At 37.8% G+C, this 21621-nt stretch overlaps 1 protein-coding gene across 2 annotated transcripts in view; it reads right to left on the bottom strand.

The window, feature by feature from the left end:
- ADCY8 (adenylate cyclase 8) overlaps positions 1–21621 on the bottom strand; it is a 119412-nt gene that overhangs the window by 61048 nt on the left and 36743 nt on the right. For both annotated transcript variants that reach the window (XM_062627015.1, XM_062627014.1), the window contains exons 3-4: positions 9988–10118; positions 6976–7087 (exon numbers count right to left, since the gene is read on the bottom strand). In XM_062627015.1, coding sequence (XP_062482999.1) covers positions 6976–7087; positions 9988–10118 — 243 coding nt within the window. The remainder of the gene's footprint in view (positions 1–6975; positions 7088–9987; positions 10119–21621) is intronic.

The following is a 21621-nucleotide window of genomic DNA, read 5'->3' as shown; positions in this document are numbered from 1 at the left end:
ACTGTGCAGAACAAAGAGATCAAACATGTAAATACCCTTTAAAAGGTGGCCAGAGTGGGAGGAGGCAGGGGTTTGGCCTTTGTGTACAATAGCTCAGTTCCTGAAACATTTGCCAAACGTATAGCTAACCTAGACTAAAAACCTAGGTAAAAGGACTTTCTCAGCAGGAATGGGGTAAAGGCCAATGTTCTTAATTAGCAGGCAGTTTTGGGGTGGGCTGGCAAGGGAATTCCATCCAAGTTCTTCCTCTTGCAGCTCTGTTGTTTTGGAAAACAGAGCTGGGACCATGACAGAGCCAGATGGAGGGAAGTTCTCGAGTCCGGTGATGCAGCCAGAAAGGAGGATCCGGTTTAGATCATGGTTGCAAGGACTATTTCCAGTTTTTTTACACATACAAGGAAAATATGGCAATCTTTCTTCCTCTGCCTGGATCAGGGAATACTTAAATATAGTCCTATATTAAATCCTTTTTACATAGCTTAACAAATTATGTAAGGAATCCTTTAGGCTATAGCCTATAGTGGTGTGGTTTGGACTTCTCCAAGCTGACAGAAAATATGGGCAGAAGAAACTGAGGCATATTCCTGTGTAAATTTTCTAATATATTCCATCAACACTTCTGTCCTTTGCCATAGTGGGAACTAAAACAGCTGTGGCTGTTGTGTCTGCTAAGAAACCATCCTCATCAGCCAGTGTTAATTAATAAATTATGATGTGTTTTTAGGCACAGAAATGCCTGATAGAAAGATTCAAGGTGTGTTATTGTATTGTTATTGGGTGACATGGTTTAATGTTTCAGTGACATGGTTTAGTGTGAGGTGTCCCTGCCTATGGCAGGGGGGTTGGAACTAGATCATCTTAAGGTCCTTTCCAACCCAAACTATTCTATGATTCTATGATTATTCCTTCTAAGAACAGCAGTAATTCTGCATGGACATTCTGCCCCTTAGGAATTTCTAGTATTGCAAATACATAAAGGGTGAGGTGACCATTTTCAAGAATATACCTGTGAAGTCTAAATTTCATTCAAATCCCAATTTAGTCAACAAAGTGGGTGGGATTTTTTTAAATTTGGATTTAGGTAACTGTCAGTTCCTAAATCACCAAGAAATCTCAAAACAGAAGTTTTATTTAATCTTTTTCAGAAAATGCCTGTAGAATATCACTTCTAAAAGTGGGATTTTATTTGACTGTTCTGGTCTTTTGATGATTTACTGGGTTCTTTAGCATCTGAAATACTATAACGTTAATAAGAACATTACTAATGTTGATTGTTTACTAGTACCAGACAATTAATTATTGATACTGGTGAGGAGGGAAAACACCCTAGAATAAAGCACTGCAAAAAAACATTCTTTCCCTCCCATTACCAGAAATGTATGCAATGTCCATATAATCATAGAATCATAGAATAGTTAAGGTTGGAAAGGAACTTAAGTTCATCTAGTTCCACACACCTGCCAGGGACAGAGACACCTCACACTACACCATGTCACCCAAGGCTCTGGCCAACCTGGCCTTGAACACCACAAGGGATGGAGCATTCACAGCTTCTCTGGACAACCCATTCCAGTGCCTCACCACCTTAACAGTAAAGAACTTCCTCATATCCAATCTAAACTTCCCCTGTTTAAGTTTTAACCCATTACCCCTTGTCCTGTCACTACAGTCCCTAATGAAGAGTCCCTCCCCAGTGTCCTTATAGGCCCCCTTCAGACACTGGAAGGCTGCTATGAGGTCTCTCATAACCCAGTTAATTCTGCTTTTTAATACAGTTCCCTAAACAAATATGCACGAAGAAATCCACAGCTTTATTTACTGGCATATATGTTTAAACAGACAGTGTTTCTTAGAGAGTCTCCAGAGTCCTATGGATTATATGCTTGAAGGTGATTTCACAAAATAATCCCTGCCCGCTCAAAGGTTAAATATGGCCTGGAACAGTAAAGCAGTGCAACAGAAGTGCCTTTATTGGGAAGACAAAGGAAACTTTAACATCGTCCCCTCTCCCTTCTTTGATACCAGCTGGTGCAGGTATTGTACCAGAGTTATAGAGTGGAGTTTGTTAGCTAGGCCGGTTTGCATCCTTGGAAATGCTAGTCACGCGTAGTACACTGCTGGAGGAATTTCTGGCCGGCTGTCTGCAGCCTCCCAAGAGAGAACTTAACCTAGGTTCCAGAAAAAAAAAGGATCACTTCTTTCATTAGAAAAAAAATTAAATCATCTGTTTTTTAATAAGGAAAAGAACCTGTGATCCATATCACATAAATAACTCTCCTGCTCACACCAGGCTAATGACATAAAGAGAAAAAAGGCTTATATCAAAGGGTAAAATTTCCATTCGGTATCTACAGGTCCTCTGAGGAATAAGACTATTATCCTGGTTTATTGTATGAGAGCTGATGAGACTGTAAAGAGATGAATTGTCTTACAGGCTAGTCATTTTATTCTTATATGAAACCCACTGATTTTAATATTTCAGAGGAAGTCTACTGTTTCAGCATCAATGCTTCAAATTAAGGATGGGTCCAAAATGAAGCCTAAGGCTGTCTGTGTGTTTGTCCTTATGTATGTGTTTAAACTTGCCTGATTTTATCTTTAGGTCCCAGCTATGTGGGACATCTCAGATCTGTTGCAACAAAGCTTACAGGTGTCTGCTCCTCTATTTAGGGTTTTACTCTTCCCTGTTAATATCTGAAACTGAATCTACACACAGTGTAGATAGATTTAGAAATATGACAATTTAAATCATATTGGCTGACATCGAGCACTGCAGAGAAGAAAGAGGAAAAACAAATGTCAAATATAACTATTCTTTCATCAAAGCAGGACCTTTTTGTAGGCTTAAATATCTCATTGAATGTCATCTTATTTCCCTTCTCTCCTCAAAATTTCTGCATAAGGAAAATATTAATATTAATTAAGTTTCTGTTTAGGTCTTCCTGTTTAGGTCTTCCTGTTTAGGCCTTCCCGTTTAGGCCTTCACTTTCCAGGGAATATATATATTTCCTTTTCAGGGAATATAGGGAAATAATTTCTTCAGTTCTATTTTATGCCTGCTTGTTATTCGTGGTTTTTAACTGTCACTTTTCTCTTTAATAACCATAAAACTTCTACAAATATCATAGTTTGTTTAGAAGAGAGAAGTAGCTGTACGTAGTTATTACATTTCTTATAAGAAATATTAGAAATTTGAATTCTAATTTTTATTCAAAGTATTCTGTGGCAATGGTATAGATAGGATGGATTTTTTCGTTGTTGTTAATTACATACATCAACGCATGCCGTAATACTTCATAACTGACTGAAGATGAAAAGTAAACCCCAGAACTCTCATCACTTCAGCATCGCACAAGAAAAAAGAAGGCCAAATAAAAGAAACAAGCAATAAGATAAATTACATTCTTTAGAAAGCTGTGAAAGTGTCTTCTTAATAATATGATTTATAGATCATAGAGCAGACCAAATAATCCTTTATATGTGTTTATAAAATACTACTTTTATTTATAAGCAAATAAGTGATTTATGAGGTTTTTCCTTAAAATCTACAGAAACTGCCTCAAGCTTTCTGCAACTGACCTCTTTGCTTTGATAATTCTTAGCAAATCCAAGATTCTGAGTAACAGTGTCTGGAAGGCTCAGGGGGACCTTATCCCTCTCTACAACTACCTGAAAGGTGGATGGAGCAAGGAGGTGGCTGGTGTTTTCTCCCAAGTAATGAATGAAGGGACAAGAGGAGATGGCCTCAAGTTGTGCCAGGGGAGGTTTAGACTGGATATTAGGAGAAATGTCTTCACTGTTCCAGGTACTGGAACAGGTTTCCCAGGGAAGTGGTAGAATCACTGTCCCTGTAAGTGTCCAAAAACCATGCAGATGAGGCCTTCAGTGACATGGTTTATTGGTGGTCTTGGCACTACTCGGGCAATGGTTGGACTTGATGATCTTAAAGGTCTTTTCCAACTCGATGGATTCTATGATTCTATGATTCTAATTCTGGTTAAGCTGAATCAAAAGCAGTTATGTGATAGATCAGAAATCTAGATGCAAAAGCGTAATCCTCCTTAGTAGAAGATCCTTCTAGGGAGGTCTTGAAAGGACCCCTTTCCAAAAGGCCTGTCAAGGATTTACAGGCAAGCATGAAACCATTCTAATAACATTTGCAGTGAACTTGGTCTCTTTTTTTTTTTATCTAAAAAGAAACCTGAAAAGTGTCTTTATCGAAGCACACCAGTGTTGTCCCGGAGAAAATCAGTGGCTACAAGATGGTTCTTATTTCTAGGAAAAATAGGTCATAGCAAAAATAAATGGATGTAATTCAAAGTCAGACAAGAAAAATTAAAATGACAAACAAGCTATACTAAATTAACAGTGAGAGTATTAAGGCACTAGAATAAACTCCCAAAACACACAAGTATTTCTCCATCTTCTGTGACCTTCTGACAAAGACTGGGCATTTTTTCAAAAGATAAAACTTTGCCAGGTGTTAAAGCTTCATAAACTGCCAGTTGTGTAGGCTGACATGTCCATGTAAATCACAAGTCCTCAAAATTCGGGTCATGGCCCAGTCAGTGCTCACTTCCAAAATTTTCCAAAGGCAAATGTTAAGTTCAGTACAAGATTTAGGCCCTTTCATTTTAGGCAGCTGTCCCCTCTGTATGAGTCCAGAACTCTGAGTGAGGAGTCTTGTTTTCCTAGAAAGTGCAAGAAGGGGAATTAATCTCCCTGGGTTGGCATCATTATCGTCAGGACATCAGGCAAGTAGCATGACATCCAAATCTCAGAAGCCATAAAAAAGGAACACAGTCAAAGAACCTTTCTTTTAAATAAATTGTAATTAGTCATGGTTAGATCACCCTAATCTGTAGCCAAATTCTTCAGTTCCTGCAGTGACTCTTAGCATGTTTTCTGCCTTTCAGAGGACTGATCTAGACAACTGGATAAGTCTAATTAATGAAGAGAAAAGCAAATTCAGACTAGGAAAGAAAATGAGCATCAAGTCTTGCATTTAGTAACTGGGACATTCACTTGAGAGGTGTCTGTCCTGATGATCAAGTTTTTCAGACAGAGTTCTTTAATCTCAAAGTCTGCAAATTTCTGAGTAAGAAATTCTTGGCTATGTTAGATAAACTGGCATATATATTACTGTTTCTTTAAAATAGTCACCTACGTATTTGAGATCCCTACTCCTATGTGGGCAGATTCAGTGTTCCCCCTGAAGATTTAAGAATTTAGGACTCATAATAGACTCATAGGACTGCAATAGAAAGATTTCTAGAAGGCTTACGTAGGAGATGTATGGCAAACCACAGAGAAGGGGGAAATCTTTGGGCGTTTAAAGCAACAAAATTTTCAGTTCCTATAAAATATTAAAACCAACCAGAGAAGTGCCTTCAGGACTAAGTGGCAAGCAAGGGAGGATTTTCTGGATCGATTAGAAAATATGGCTAATGATCATGAAAGAGGAATCTGTTCTACGAAGTATGGTAGGCAAAACTGAAATGTAAAGCAAGGCAGTAAGTCATACTGTGTACATATTCTTCCCAAAATAATTCTGTGACATACAACTAATTTGGTTTAAAATGTTTCTTCAGTTATGGCTGCTATTCTTGTCATTTCATAGAGAAGCAGACGTTACTCCTATAAGCTTTCTAAAAGACAAGACTGAGTGTCCTGGGTTCAGCAGTAGCTGAAGTCTCCTCTCCATCCCTCCGGGAGCAGGGGGAGGGCAAGAAGGAGGGGAAGTGGGTGAACGAGTTGCCTGACTAGGTTTAAACCATGTCACTGAGGTAACTTCTTTCATCCTGCTTGGTTTTTATCGTAGACCAGAGCTGATGAGTTTGTTTTTTTTGTTTGCAAAACAAATACTGTCGATTGCATTTACCAGTTTGCCAGTGTCTGGGCAATGGGTTATGGCATCACTCTGTACATGAGGAAACACATTGCCATTTGAGATAAAAATAACTGACTCAAAAGAGCTTTGAATAATTACAGAAGTCTTGCTTTGACTTTAATTTGCAAGCTGAAATGATGCCAAGGGTCTTAGTGACGTCTGTGCACCCCATGCCCCTGAACCAGAAGTGTATAAAAATCAGTGAGGGATGTAGATGTGTGCATGAAAGCAAGTCATTTTAGGCTCCCTTTATTAAATAAAGAGCATAATCAATTATATTCATAATGTAATTACTATTTACCCATAGCAGGTGTCTACATTTAGTTGGATAAAATATAAGGCAAACTACATTAAATGCACTTCATTCCCTACACTAACAGCCTTATTCGCCAGCTTAGATGTTGCACCTAAAGACCGTCACAAGAAATTAAACCATGACCAAAGAAACATAAAACAGAAAAGAAAATGCAAGCCTAGCAAAACTGAGCACGTTGTGCATGTATTTCTGTGGTTTGTTTGTTGTTTTGTTTTTTTCTAATCAGTGCTAATTAATTAGCAATTAATTTGCCTAGTGTTGTTAATTTCTCTACTGTGTTTATTTCATTGGTTAGCTAGGTGGAATCCAACTTAAAGATTGTAAAACCTGCTGGTAACTAACAATTGCAAAATTGCAATGAGTGCAGTGGCTGATTGACCTTTAAATGTATAGGTCTTTCAAACTTCAGTTCTTAGAAGAAAAGTCAATATACAGCTACAGTCTTAAAAAATTTCATTTGCCAGCAAGGACCAGAAACATAAAACTTCCTTAGAAACTGTTGTACGTGATCTGCTTTCATTCTACTTTAATTCTTGGTTGAGCACTGCAGAAGCACGAAGTTCTGATGACTGACTGAGCTTTGTCTCACTACTGACACTCAACACTTCCAATAAATGTGGAAGTGTCTTCCAAACTCAATGGCTGTATAAAATCCCAGTGGGGAAAATCTGGATGAATTCTGTTCAAAGTGATTAGAGAGTATTTCCCAGAGGTCCCAAATACAGAGTTGATTTCATATCCTTTTGCAAATAAACTGTGTTTAACTCACATGTGCTAGTCGATCAAATCTGGCAAAGAGTTCATTCAGCATTCGGACCAGCTCCTGGGCTGACAGAGTTGTGGAGAGGTTGGTGAAACCTTTAACATCTGCGAAAAGAATGCTAAAAAAAAGAAGGTATATTAATATTGCAGTCTATTTCATTTGGTAACTGAATGTCCTCAGCTACCTTCCAGTAATTTACAAGTAAAGGATCATTTCAAATTCATGTTACCTTTGCTCTAGACTTGGAGATTCTGGAGTGCTGAATATAAATACAGAAGGGACTAAATAAATGCTAGCATGTGTGAGAAAGGGTTTTGACAGAAATATGTGCTATGAAGTTTTGGATTTTTCAAATCATTAAAGAAGATATAGTTAAGCCTTAATAAGCACAGTTGCCACCATTGATCAGTGAGAAGGCTGAGGCATAGTGCACCCTTGACATAGAGAGCTGTATAAACAGATAGACTTGGCGCCCAGCTATCTGTTAGCATCTGACAGTATTCTTTGAGGGTGGGTTTATATATAGCTGGTTTTTACAGTGACTTTGACTTCAGCGGTTTCTGTTTTTAGTGTGATTTTCAGGCTTTACTTATCTCTGTGCCACACAAAAATCCTAAGACAACAGATTCATGACAGTCTTGATATATACCAGGCTCAGGCCAACTTTATCTAATTTTAGGGACTTGGCAGAAGCACATGAGTTAGAAGTATAGTACCCTCTATTTAAGTTGCAAATCTTTATTTGGATGAGTCTTTGTTCTTTCCTTTGATTTCAAAGGTAGCCCAGTGGATCATACTTTGAATTTAGGTGCATCAAATTCAGTGCCTGAAGATGGGGTCTTAGTCAACAAACTAGTTACAAACAAAGCTTTAACCTGCATTTCAGCAGCCAGTGAATTTTCTAGCCATGTAGCTTTGCCTGTAACCTATGTCTGCAATGAGCACAAGTGAATATAGAGTCTATGGTGTTCAAGATTTTATCCAGACCAATGCATGTAATAGCTCAGTACTTAGTAGCTGAAGAAATGAAGTATTGTCTCCTCTAAACAGTAGTAGTGTTCAAAAAGGCACATGCTAGCATTGTCTGGAAATAACCCAAATGAACCTTGTTAGAACTTCAAAGTCAACCAATAAGTGGAGCTACAGTCTGAGTAGCCTAGGATCTTTCATTTGTGTTGAAAAACATCATGATTTGACAGTGTTTAAGAATCATTAATGTAACCAATATTAAATATAGTAATGACCAGGTGGACAATAAAATAAGACTAATTATAGTTCAATTCATTTTCAAATGTGCAGGCTGGTAAAGGTTTATGTAAGGGTTAAGTAACAGGCTCACAAACAGGGTAAATTTTTTACCAGTAAGAAAAATACAAAATTAAAAGATAAAGTACCAAACTACCCAAAGACAAATGAATAATAATAATATACTAAAGTGTTAAAGATAAGATCTCAAACAACTAATTCCTACAGTTTTCAGTATCAAAACAACAAAAAAATCTAGCTGGATATTAATTTTAGGGATTCATATAGCATTGGTTTGGGAAAAAAATAATGTGAAACCAAGTTTTGAAAGTTCTGGTCCCTGGCAGCATGCATAGGAACCAACCAACATCTCTACTCTAAAGCACACCAGAATCTTTATTTTAAAGCTCTTTCAAAGGTAAATTATGTTTTGACTTTTCACCCCTAACTGCAACTCTTTTCCATTGAAAAAGAAGGGCCATCTTCTCTGTATTCTGGTTTTTCTACAGCAACACTTACTCTGAGAATGAAAAAGAGTAATGGAAGACATTTTAATTTAGTTCAGTTTAAGCCTTTTGTAAGGGTCCTTGAAACTTTCCGCCAGATTTAATAAAATGATATGTCTGAGCTACTGCAAGGCCACAGAAGCAGATAATCAACTTATTCTTTTGCAGAAGTTCAAATTATGCGCATTGAAGTTATCCAGACAAAGTTAAATTTGGGTTTCATCAAAAGCTGAAGTACACACTTTTCTAACAAACCATCTCATATCATATCCAAGCTGCTTACTTTTCAGTTCTTTCACTGATGGTTACTCGATCAGTTGCCCTTGTGGTTAGGGAAAAAACTTATGGAAAATGTATTGGGCTTGCTAAATATGCTGGTGGCCGGAACCACAATTAACTCAGAGATTCTGTAACATCACGGAATAGAAGCTGATCATCTGGTGTAAAGTATGTTGGGACTCTTCATTAAGGACTGCAGCAACAGAATAAGGGGTAATGGGTTTAAATTAAACAGGAAAAGTTAGATATAAGGAAGTTCTTTACCCTAAGGGTGGTGAGGCACTGGAACAGGTTGCCCAAAGAAGTGATAAGTGTTCCATCACTGGCAGTGTTCAAGGCCAAGTTGGACAGAGCTTTGGGCGACATGGTCTAGGGTGAGATGTCCCTGTCCATGGCAGGGGGGTTGGAACTGGATGATCTCCCTTCCAACCCTAACCATTCTATGATTCTAAATGTGTAATTAGGACTTATTACCTTAAGTCCTCATAGAATAACTATTACCTTCCTGTTAACTAATTTTAAGAACTATAAAATTTAGAGAGGAGGGTAAAAAAGGGAAATAAATTTAGGAAAATGGCAATAAGAATGAATGAAAATGGCTACTAAACAGAGGAGCCACATGACAAGTCTACAACTTTAAAGCCTCTTAGAAATCTCCATCTAATTTCTCAGCATGTGGGGTCAACCACAAGTCAGAATATGTGTCCACGGGTAAGCAGGGTTCCCTTTCTGTGCAATCCTGACAAATTAATTCAAGTGAAAAAATATACAAATGGAGAAGGCCTAGTGTTAAATTCAAATGGTTCTTGCCATGACAAAGATGAGTAAAAGAGGACACTTAACTGCTTATCTGCTTTGGGATTAAGGATTACACTTTAATAATTTCCTAATTTATGAATGAACAAAGCAAAAATAGGGAAACTTTCAAACAAGAGGCATTTAACAGCATTTAACACCTTAAACATTAAAGAGAGGCTCCTCCACCTACCTGACATTCTCATAACGATGAATGTAGATCTTATGAAATTGGTGTTGCAAATGTTCATCTTCTACATTGGTCATATCATTTATCATTTCCAGGACTACAAAACGTGGTAAGACAGAGAGTACTAGCCGCTCCTAAAACAAAGAGGAAACCAAAGTTTCAGTATCAGTCTGAATTCGTACTTCACAGAACACTGATTGAGCTCTTGCCCTATTTAAAGAGACAAGTATCTGGCATTTAAGATGTGACCCTCCCCTCTAAAAATTCTATCTCAGACCAGTTGTGATAATTCACATTCCCAACCTGAGTCTAAAATATGGACCTAATATAGATGATTAGCCAAGGAGCTGCCATATCACACAGAGAACTAGCAATGTAATTCTACTGTGTGAGCACACACACAGGTCTCTTGTGCTAGACCACAATCATGAACATCAATTCTTTAGTTATAATTGTAATTTGAGTTCCTTAACCCTTTCCACACATGTAGATGTGTTACACAGTGTTATGCACTTCTACTCACATGCCATATGTCCATTCATGGGCTCTGCTTACTGGAGGAACGTGCATGAGCTCCCTGAACTGGCATTTGCAGATTGTGCATCCAGTACTCAGGGCTACCATGTCTCTTGACTGGCTGATTTATGTAGCGGAAGGATACAAATGGATTTAAGTAAGGATATTCAAACTGGCCCGTTCTACTAGGAAGACTGGAGAACATATTCAGCATTTCTAATGAGTTTGTTTGTGTCTCAGGAACACTCAGAAAACGTAAGTTTTGAGACAAGTTGGAGTGAGACATAATTATATACATGTGCATGTTTATTAATAGTGTATAATGTATATTATTAATATGTTTTAATAAAGTATCAGTGTACATTAGTTTATCACCAGTGTGTACATACAGTACAACAGTGTATATTAGTGTACATACACATATAGTGCTAAAGTATACATATATATATGTGCACATACACAAAAGGGCTGTTTTCCAGTCCCTGTCATAACAACTAACATTTAAGTAGGGCCTGCCAAGACCTCAGAAGATTATTGAGCTCTTCCATGAAAACCCTGGCAAGTTTTACAACGTCCCTGATTCAGTTGCTCATCAGTTTGGCAGCTTTGGCAGATTTTGCAAGCATCCTACCTAAATCTGTTTCTCTGCAAATTAAGCTTGGTTTTGACCCTTTTAAAGTGGGTTTACAGAATCACTGATTGCCTTCTCTGTAAAAAAAATTCTGTACTGAAATACTGTTATTGTGTCCTCTTGCCCTCAGTTCTTTTGTAGATTAACCAGATTTGTTCAGTATTGGAATATATCACTCCAAATAACACTGAAAGAAACCCATCAGTTTTTCACTGAACTGGCTCCAAATTATTAACCATTCTTTGCTTTACAGGATTGTAGAAGATAAAATCTTACTGAACTAAAGAAGAGAATGTCAGTTCTGTAAGCTGCTTATCACCAAATTTCAGATGACATTTGGGGGAATAGGACAGGTGTAGGGAAAGCCAGATGTGAACTTCCAAATCAGGCACATATGGAAACTTTAAAGAGGTAGAAGACACCAGTGAAGAAAGTCCCCTCCAGGCAATGCTCACAGAGGAAATATGGTGCAGTGTGAATCTCTTCTTGTATTTTCAAAGCAGTTTAGTGACACTGCTGTGGAGAAAGCACTTGCATAGTACCAAGCCATACTGAGGGGTGGAAGTAGTTTCCAAACCAAATCTTCCCTTTTATACTTAGGAAAGACAGGTATTTCCATAAATTCTGTCTCCACCCTACTCCACCCCACCCATCAAACTTTACAAAAAGTCCTTTGCATGTTTGGAAATCGAGATCAGTGTTGAACCCAGATGTGAAATGGAAGCAAAAAGATATCGAGAAATCAGTTTCAGAAAAGAAAATGTCCAAAAATTTCAAAACCTTTTTACTGAAAATATGAATATGAAATAAAATAAGCAATTAAAAATAATGCCATATAAATATTTGATAAGAAAATGAGTCTTGGAAATACCTGTGTATGTTTTAAGATGTTCAGAAGTTCTAATAGATTGTAGCTCTTTAGGGCTAAGTCTTACTTAAGCTTTTAAACCAGAAAGAAACAAATGCTTCATTACCACTATTGTCAAGAAATTCTTAAGCCGGAAGAAGCTGCAAAATAGGACATAAGCTCTTTTCCAGAGAAGCCCTGGTGCAAGACAGAGCCCATCTTTTAAATTATTAGTGTGAAGCTAAGTTATCACAAACTTGGTAAATGGATGTGTTTTGCTTATGGCCATTTCAAGATGGCCTTGGTCCAAATCTTAACATTAATTTCTCAGGTTTTTGGTCAGCTAAGCCAGTCTGCCCTTGCTTTGTGACCTGTTCTAGGTGAAAAAAGTCATTCTTAACAGCACTTTATGGCAATGCTATATTTTATTATTACTATTGTTATTGCCTTAACTTGGCTTGAAGACCCTAACTTCTACAGCATTTGCATTTACTATTCATATTTCTTACTTAATCTTTACAATAGGAACATTCTTCTCTTCTATTTGTACTTCACCTCTCAGATCTCTCAAGAGTTTTCATCTCCTAAAGGTGACACTCAGGAGAAATATGAGGACAAAAGGCAATTTTAGGTTGGTTTAGAAGAAAATGGTTAATTCTTGTAGCATCTGCAAGGAGACCACTATCCCTACCAAATACCATAGAGTAAATGCTGCTGAAAATGCACTCCACAGGCAATAAAATGCTTCTTGTCACTGAAATCCTAAATCTTACAAAAAGGGAAGGATTTTGATTCTGAGCTTTTAAGTTCTCCTATCACCATAATGGTAACTTGGCATTTAGCTCAGCACTGCTTAACTTTCTGGCTGCAGTTGCTTGCATCCATGGTTGTTATGGTGCACTCCACTGAGATGATATTCAGGAATGAAGAGTAAGCCACCTTTCACAAGTACCAAAGTATGTAGCACCCAGGAGTCCTGACTTCAGTTTCTCCCTATACAGTCAGGGTTTTTTTTGTGGAAGATTAAACACTTCTCCAGCCTACTTGATTCTAGGAGTCTATGTTACATAGATTTTCTGTTTTCTGGCAGAGAAACTGACATTGAGGTTGTTGTGAGGCAACTTGATATTAGGAGGATATAATATAAACTAACATTATGCAGACTCGCAGGTCATGTCCTTTCTTGAGGGGAAAAAGTTGTTTAGAAAGAACAAGACAGAGAAAAAAGTGATGGTAGAATGAGAAAAGCAAAACAATCATGAAAATCCTGGGGTTTATGCCTGCGCAATTAGATAATGTGGACAAAATGTAGCCATAGATAAAACACCTGTAAAATTGAAGGCATCCTTCCCCTGCATTTGTAGGAGGCAATATTGTTTCTACCTCACAGCTTTTAGGTGAAGATCATGAAGAATTCCCTCTGGGCAGTCTTAGTCAATAGTTGGTAAACAATCCTCAGCTACAAATAAAACATTTTGTATAAACACTTTCATTTGTCTAGGTGGCCGCCCCAGCTGAGGTGAACTGTAGGTTTACTCAAGAAGGCAAAACACATGCTCTGTAATAATATCTTCTGCTGGAGTGGAGGTGTGTACCGCTCCATTTTGAGATGACAGCTTTTTCCTGGGCTTGTTCCTGCCTGCATAACATGCTACCATTGAAGATGAGAGATCTACTGATCTTTACAATCCCTTACTAAATCAGGGGCTGTGTTCAAGAGGAAGAGGAAAAAATGATGAGAGGTAGTGATAGCTGATGTAGAGCAGGCAGTTAGCTATCATGTAGTGAGCTCATCCTTTAAACTGGTAAAAAGACCAACTCAGACCTTCCGTTTCCCCATTCAGAGCGGTACTAATCTGAGGACATCTGCATTGTCTTGGCTTTCTTCTACCATTCCCACCTGGGAATTTTGGTATCCTGCACTCTTGTGATGTGTAAATGCTGGATGTGGTTCTTGTGATAGCAAGAGGAAAACCAGTCCCTTAGGAGGTTCTTTGCTCCTGCAAACCCAGGTTTTCACAGGAATGTCTAGCCCTAAGGTAGCTAAACTCTCAAGTAAATGTCCCAGGACATCTTACAATGGCATGTTTAGGAAGAGCTGCTGATTGATATTCCAGGAACCAAAAATAATTTTAATATTGTGTGTCCTTCAGCCTCCTATAAGAGATGACACTTGGGTTATATATTCTCTTATTCCTTCACTACTAAGATACATTTCTCAATATTACCATATAATAAATCCACGCTTTGAATAAATCAGATACATTTTCAAGGGAGCAATACAGTTAAAGCATTAGATGGATTCCTGTGAAGATATATTCAGAGTAGCACAAACTCATTTCACTGTAAAAAAAATGTATGTTATTTCGTACCTTATCCTTTTAGGAAGACAAATAGGAACACAAATTCAAAAAGAAAAGATGATAAAAGAAAGAAAGTAAACATAAATCCTGGTTATTATTGGACTGTTTATGGAATCTATGAGAAGGGAACATAAAAAAAAGCCATTTGTTCATAGACATATGGCTGAAATAGAGAACGTACTTTTCACATCAGGAAAAGCTGACATTCCTTGTTTGCATTCAGTTAATAAGGAATCAAACAATGGCTTTAGAATGTTTATTTTAAATAAAACATAGTTCATTTGGCATATGCTCAGCAAGCCAGGAAAAATGTGCCCAGCACTTTTGATATATTAACCTTCATGCTACTCATTAAGTTAAACGTTCTTAGCTCCACATAAGATTTGGAAATGACCCATGAAAACAGAGGTTAATTAGTGTGCCTGTGTGGCGGTCCTCCTCTATTAATATGGTAGCAAGTGAAGAGCTCTTGTCAGGATCACAATTGAAAGTGCATATGCAGCTCATGTCACTATTCTGTGTTATATATGTCATGCTATGGAGGAACACTACAAGAAAACAGCTAAATGCTCATGAGTGTGTGCGTATCTATATATATTTTTGTGAGGCTCTCCAGCCACCAGCCAATTCTATGGTACTGGGACATTGAAAGGACAAAAGACTCTTCCCTCTATGGGCATAATCTGTCTTTGCTGTTCCAAGCTGCTCTTAAACTACACCAGACTGGTAGGGTGGTGGAGATGCTGAACCAGACCCCTTCCAAAAATTAGGCACTGAAAGGTGGACTCCAGTGTGGATCACGTCCATATTTCCTCTTCACAGGACTTTCTCATCACTTTTCTTCAATCCAACAGTTAAAAAAGCTTTCAGTTATGCAAGAATGAGTGTCAGGTCACTGTCTCCTTCATATAAGGACCTTTGCTTTAAACAAGTTAAGTATTATCATTCCCACTTCACAGGTTTAGATGCTGGGGCACAGAAGAACAGCACAAATGTGTGAAGGTCATGTGCAAAAGAGCAGTAGCAAATCACAAAAGATAAAATGGGAAATTACTGCATAGTCTTCTGCACCTTATTATTTGCACAATTAAAGAGTCCTCATGTTTCTAGTCAGTCTTTCCTGGAAGGTATTTTCAGACAAGGAGGGAAAGACATGAAAAATAGTCTTCTCTTTTTCAGAGAAAGGCCTAATAAAGAAGTGTTGTGAACTCTAGGACGAAGGAAACTACATTATCCAGCTTTGTTGAAAGCGTGGTAGTTGAGCAATTGGCTAAGTGGAGACAATTCAAAGGTGAGCAGCAGTAGTGGTAAGTGCTTTAAAAAGGAACAGAGATATATATGTTCAAGAGAAAAGACATAGAAGAAAGAAGACATCAACAAAGGAATATTACGAAATAGCTGCTGATCTATTCTCCTATTAAAATATTCATTACATGAATCAACCCTTGTCTTTGAGGTAGAGCAGTCAGAGTTTAGCGCAAATACATTTAAAAAATGGCCTTTAGAGCAAATAAATTAAAAAAATGGCCTTTAACCCAAAGAACAACCAACTAAAAGAAACAAGACCGGTAGAAGTCACTAAATGTAACAAAAGGTTGATAGAATTCAAGTCTGCATTCAGACACCTGAATTTTGGTGACTACAATGTAGGCATGCCTAAGTTTCGTTCTTATCCAGTGAATCTGGACATACTCTACAGACCAGTTGTAAATGACTACTTGGTGTCACCTCAGGTCTCTCTGGGCTCCCTTGCTTGTATTGACTAGATGTCAGCTGACTGTAGCAGGAGCTCAGAGGTGTAAAAAGCATGCAGGCACCTTGTTTAGGAGGTGTCTAAATATGGAACTGACTCCTACATAATCTATCTACTCCTTCAGGAGCATTTAGGAATAGTGAAATCCTCAAGTGATAAAGCAAGTTAACTTCATGAGTCACATACGTTTGTTTAAAGTCCCAAGATTGTAACACTGATACTTTCTTTAATGTCCACTTCTTAGTTTATGCATCTACAATAGTAATTCTTTGTTGAACAACCTCTTTGTGGTCTGCATGCACTGACCCGTTGTTTCACCCATACTGAAATCAGGGGGCAACAACAGTGTATACAACTCCACAAATGTAGCTAGGCATATTCAGGGAAAAGTGGGACATATCCCTGATAAGTAAATAGCAACCTTTGGAACAGGTCTTGGGAAGAGTCTATTAATCAATGCAGGTCTCAGTTTTGTGAATAAAAACTAAAGTGGAGACCTTTCCACAGGGGCTGATCAAAGAGAACAAAGTACTAAAAAGCACAGAACATCAACAAACAGTCTGGGGATGCAGGAAGTTGCCAAGAGGAAGGTCAAACTCCCGAAGGTTTTCCTGCAGGTCATCTGAAGACCTCATTACTGCAGGGACTGATGCCTGCATAAGCTACCTATGCTGACTCCCCTTAGATGGCAGAGGGTGAGTGACGATGACATGCTGCCTAAACTGCCTTGGGATTTTCCTTTGTTTCTCAACATCTTCATTGGGGTTGGCTTTGCCAAGGGATGAAAAGCCCCTCTTGACCAAGAGCTCAATTTAGATTTTGTTCTTCCTCCTCTAGATATATTTGATATATGATACATTCATCATATATGTTATCATACATTCACATATATCTTGTGGGAAGAAGTCTTTGGATCAGGGAACAAGTTACTTATGGTTGTTCCCAGGCCAACTCTTTAAAACTGGAGTGGACATAGTCCATAAATGTTTAACTCAACAAAGACTCTACAGAATCAACACCACACTTTTCATATTGAATTTTAAAGAATCATTTTGCCAGAATCATCAAGCTTGTCCTTGGCAACGTTTACAATTAATATCATAGAGGCATTAAGTCTTAAGCACTGAACTTAACAGAGGAAAATTGTTGTTCAGAGCAGTGGCTTTAGCCTTTCTGGACCACATTAACTTTTGTTACATTTAAGGGTATAGATAAAAATTCTACTGAAAAACTGACAGTACTCAGGACAGATATAATTATTGTAGATGCCTGTCTTAAACCATGACAGTGCCACCCTAGAAAATGGGAATTAGCACCTCTTATTATGATGAACAGCTCTAAAAAGAAATTCCTTTGTTCTAACTTAATGCACAATGGACAGTATATTTGCAGCTGTAATTTCTTGTGTGTGATAGAGAAAATGACAAGTAATTAAAAAATATGTAAGGAACTGCAATATCTAAAATGTTCAGACTCGTGGGGCTCTGAGGTTGCCTGTTTGCTTTTACTACTTACTTCTGCAATATGAGAGATGAGCTATATTGACTTTCTTTCATTTGAGTTCAGGCAGTTACTATTTCCATTCATTTCATTCTTGGCTATGTGTTACATTTAGGCACCTGCTGCTCTCAAAGAGTAACAAGGCCAGATCACACAGGAGGTTTTGGAGTCTCCTTTTGTTTAGCTATTGGCTATGAAACACAGGTAGATCCTGATCCAAGTTAATAACCCAGTGTTTATAAGAGACACGACTTTTTATAACAGTGTCTAGTTGTTCACTGAAAAGCATCATAAAGTTTGTGGTAATGCAAGAAAGAAGAAGCTTTATCCACAGACTTCTTGTAGGAAAGGCACTTTATTCAACTGCTTCTTCAATACTCTTGCCCAGAACAGCTTGAGACAGTATATGTAACACATGCTGAAGCGAAGGACTGCAAGATACTGCTGGTCCTTTGCTTTGGTTGGATGATGAATGGTTTGAAGACTGAAGTACCTGAAGCCATTTTACAAGACCTTGGCAAGGCTTGATGATTAAGTCTATTGCCAGGCATCAAAGGAGGTGCCTGTCTCATCAGCCAGTTGGCAATATAAGCATATCACAATCTCAATGCCTGCTTGCCCTGTGCGTCTTGAGATGTAAAAGGCTGATTCCAGGTCTGTCAGTTTGCATTTTCATACCTTCCCAGTATCATTTTGTCTTCATATAAACTCAACTCATCCTGTAGCATGCTGGGGAGTAGTGGAACAACCCTTCCTGCTGATTTTTTTTGTTTTGCATGGTACCTGTTACTGCTCCTGCATGTATCTTTTAAGTGAAAAACTGTATTCTTCCATAAAATTCTTTTTAAAGTAACATGATTGATTGTGAAACTAAGTACAGCTGATGCTTACACTGTACGACACGGGCACAATGAATTAGCTCACCTAAGGCCATGTGAGCACCACCAACTTGCATGGGACTGAGAAAGGAGCATGTGTCTGCGAGTAAGAGCTGAGGGGACAAGTCTGTGTTCCTCGGCAGCAATGGCCTGCTGTTGGACCTGTTAGGCTACATCACGAAACAATCTCCTGACCTTGCTTTGTCATTTGAGCTGTTGTTAACGTAGGCAGTAGGAACTACAGGTCTTAAATTCAGTGGCCTTGTCAATATTGAGTAAAAGCAATCCTCTGGATCCTAATGCATTATCTTTTACATCGTGAATTAAGAGCATGTTAGACTTACATTCAGTAGTGAAACCCAACCATGTAACAAAGACTGGTGGTGAAAAGCAGGAACTGCAAAACAATTTGTATTACCGCCCTGTCTTATTGACATCACTTATGGTTACAAGCGATTTTGTAATATACAGTAATACGTTAGACATATCTAATACATGGAAGGGCAAATTTTATAGTTTTGTAATTTTTTTTCCAAATCTTGTGATGATTTTTTTATTTATTCTTTATTAAATTATTGTAGAGAAGAAAAATTACTAGAAGAAAAACATTTATATGGAAATCAGATTCATGTCTCAACAAAAAGCATTGTACTGTCTTCTAGTGCATTAGCTTCCATAAATTTGAATTAGTTTGGATGGGAAGGATGGGTTATACTTTAAGAACAGGAGACAGATAGACACACCTACTGGAAACTGATTCCATAATGGCATAATCTTAAGCTATCGTTTATTTTACTGGAATACAAAATGAGTACAAAACAGCTCCTACAATTCAATTTTATTCTAAAATATCAGAATAGCCCCATCTGACTTTAATGTCTGTGGTACTAAGTCCTAGTACACTTTCAGTTCCCCAGGACTGCTTTGACTCATCTGCTATAGAATCTTCACGTAATTGTTCTGCAGTGTTTCAAATTTCTATTAATTTAGGTGTTTCTTTTACCATTTTGTTATTTTTATTTTTTTTTTTTTTTATGCTTCAGAAATTACCAGACAACTTCAGCAGTACTAGCTAATGACATGGAAAATTTCAGAAAGCAATCCCACATATCATCTGTTTTTCAGCTTTATATGACTGAATCACTGCAGAACAAGATGGAAAAGAGAGAAGAGGTCATCTCTTCCAGTCAAAACAAGGAATACACCTTCTCAGAGACCTGCAAGACTCTAATACTAAACAGCATAAGCTGGATAAAACTTTCCCTGGGAAGTTTCTCTAAGTGGAAGTAATGGTCACTTTATGAAAATCAAATCCTTTTTAATAGGGTTGGAGGTGGGTACTTAAATACTGATGGTGTGAAAGACATTTATGAACACTAATCTAAATATTTTATCTTAAATTATCTCAGCAATGACACCAATGACTTGACCCTGGTTAGCTTAGAATTGGTACTGCTCCTGGTCAGATAATTTGAAACCATTATCTGGACTACAGAGCCAGTCTGCTATTTGTGAAGCTTGTAAGGACATTTTCAGAGTTCTCCTACAATCATTTCAGGGTAGTCTATAATAACTTTCCTTAGTAGCCTAAAAGTTCTTGTCCCAGACAAGAAAAAATAATTGCCTTCAAATGAGTAAGTGTATTCAGAACTCAGGAAAGGCACTAGCCTGGTGAATGGGGAGCCTGGGGTTCATTTAAGCAGGGATGACTGTACTGCAGACGAGCTGGCAGAAGTGTCTCATCACTGTAGGGGTCCGAAACTGTTTCATTCCCGTTACTCATTTCACCTTTGTCCACTTCCCTGGGACATCAGAAGGTTAGTGACAGCTGTGATAATGGCTTTTTCTTATTAGACATCTCTCTCTTTAGTAAAGAGCTGAGAACACAGGAGGCAGAAGCCACCAAAACCTGATCAACTACTGACCAGCAGAGCATTTGAGCAACCTGGTAAGAAACCACAGATTTTCAGAAAGAGGTTTTATCACAAGTTCCAAAAGCCAGCTCCTAGGGAGGGGAAGTTTCTTTCTCACCAATTTCTTCCAGGGAAATCTCCCATCCCTGAAGTCCTGACACTATCTGGCATTATATTTCCTCTCTATAATTGCAGTTCAGAGTCTGATTCCTATCTCTCCAGCACTGGCTCTAAATCTCATTATTCTGTTTGAGTCCGTGTGATTACTCCAAGTTTGCAAGGAATGGGAGAGAAGGCGGAGGATTATTTGTATCTTGATTTTACATTAGGTTTCTACTTAAAAGCAAAATGTGGAGTTGTGCTCTGATGATAAGAAACAAACAACAGCAGCAAATGTGAAGGAACAGCATCTAAGATCTGACATGGAAACTATTGTGCTTTCTACTGCAAGTGGGTTAAGCAGATGGAGTGTTTTGAGACAAGAAGGTGCAGAAAGTGTACATGCCAGTCTTGTAACGTGTTCTGTGGTTCCTATAAAAACATATGTGCATGTAAATACTGCTTCTCCCCACCCTAGTAAGGAAGAAAAGTCTGTTAATGGACTTAGGAAACAGGTCAATCATAGTATGGATATCGATTGTGAAGAACAATAGGCAGTTTGCAAATTCCTTGGCTTTTTTGATTGACCGCTATGTTATGCTTTGAGTTTGATCCTCCAAGAGGAGAAATGACAAGAACAAACTTCTATTTGGATCGTGGTTCTTTGGAGAAAGGCACAAGATGAAAGAAAGTCTAGATAAATGTGAAACTTTTCTGAGCATTTCACATTTAACAGATCGTTTCCTATAAGGAAAAAAAAGCTGACTAAAATGAAGTATCTAACCAAAGGTTTACACAGAATTGTGAGGTTATTTTTGCCCTTTAAAGATAAAACCTTAATTGTTGTGATTATAATTTTTATTTGCGAAGTGTTTTAAACTTCTTTTACAATTAAAAAGGAAGATCATATGATCTCTAAAATTCAGATTACTCTATTTTTAAACCAGATCTGAACTTTATCCTCTTACCAATTTAGAGGAATTTTCATATTCTTAGTACCCATATATGCATAAAAGAAAGACTTTATAGTGTTTAACCTCTTAAACTCTCCTTTCCAATTCTAGTCCAATCTGCTCTTATGTTAGATGTTGCAAAGTACTGATGGTTGATTAAACTCTAGATCTGTAAGAGCTTGAT

Source organism: Pezoporus occidentalis, unplaced genomic scaffold (genome assembly GCF_034315485.1).
Source record: "Pezoporus occidentalis ecotype Australia unplaced genomic scaffold, CSIRO_AGI_Poc_V1 ctg3, whole genome shotgun sequence".
Lineage (NCBI taxonomy): Eukaryota > Metazoa > Chordata > Aves > Psittaciformes > Psittacidae > Pezoporus > Pezoporus occidentalis.
Note: the sequence above shows the minus strand (reverse complement) of the source record. Positions and strands in the feature narration are given on the sequence as shown.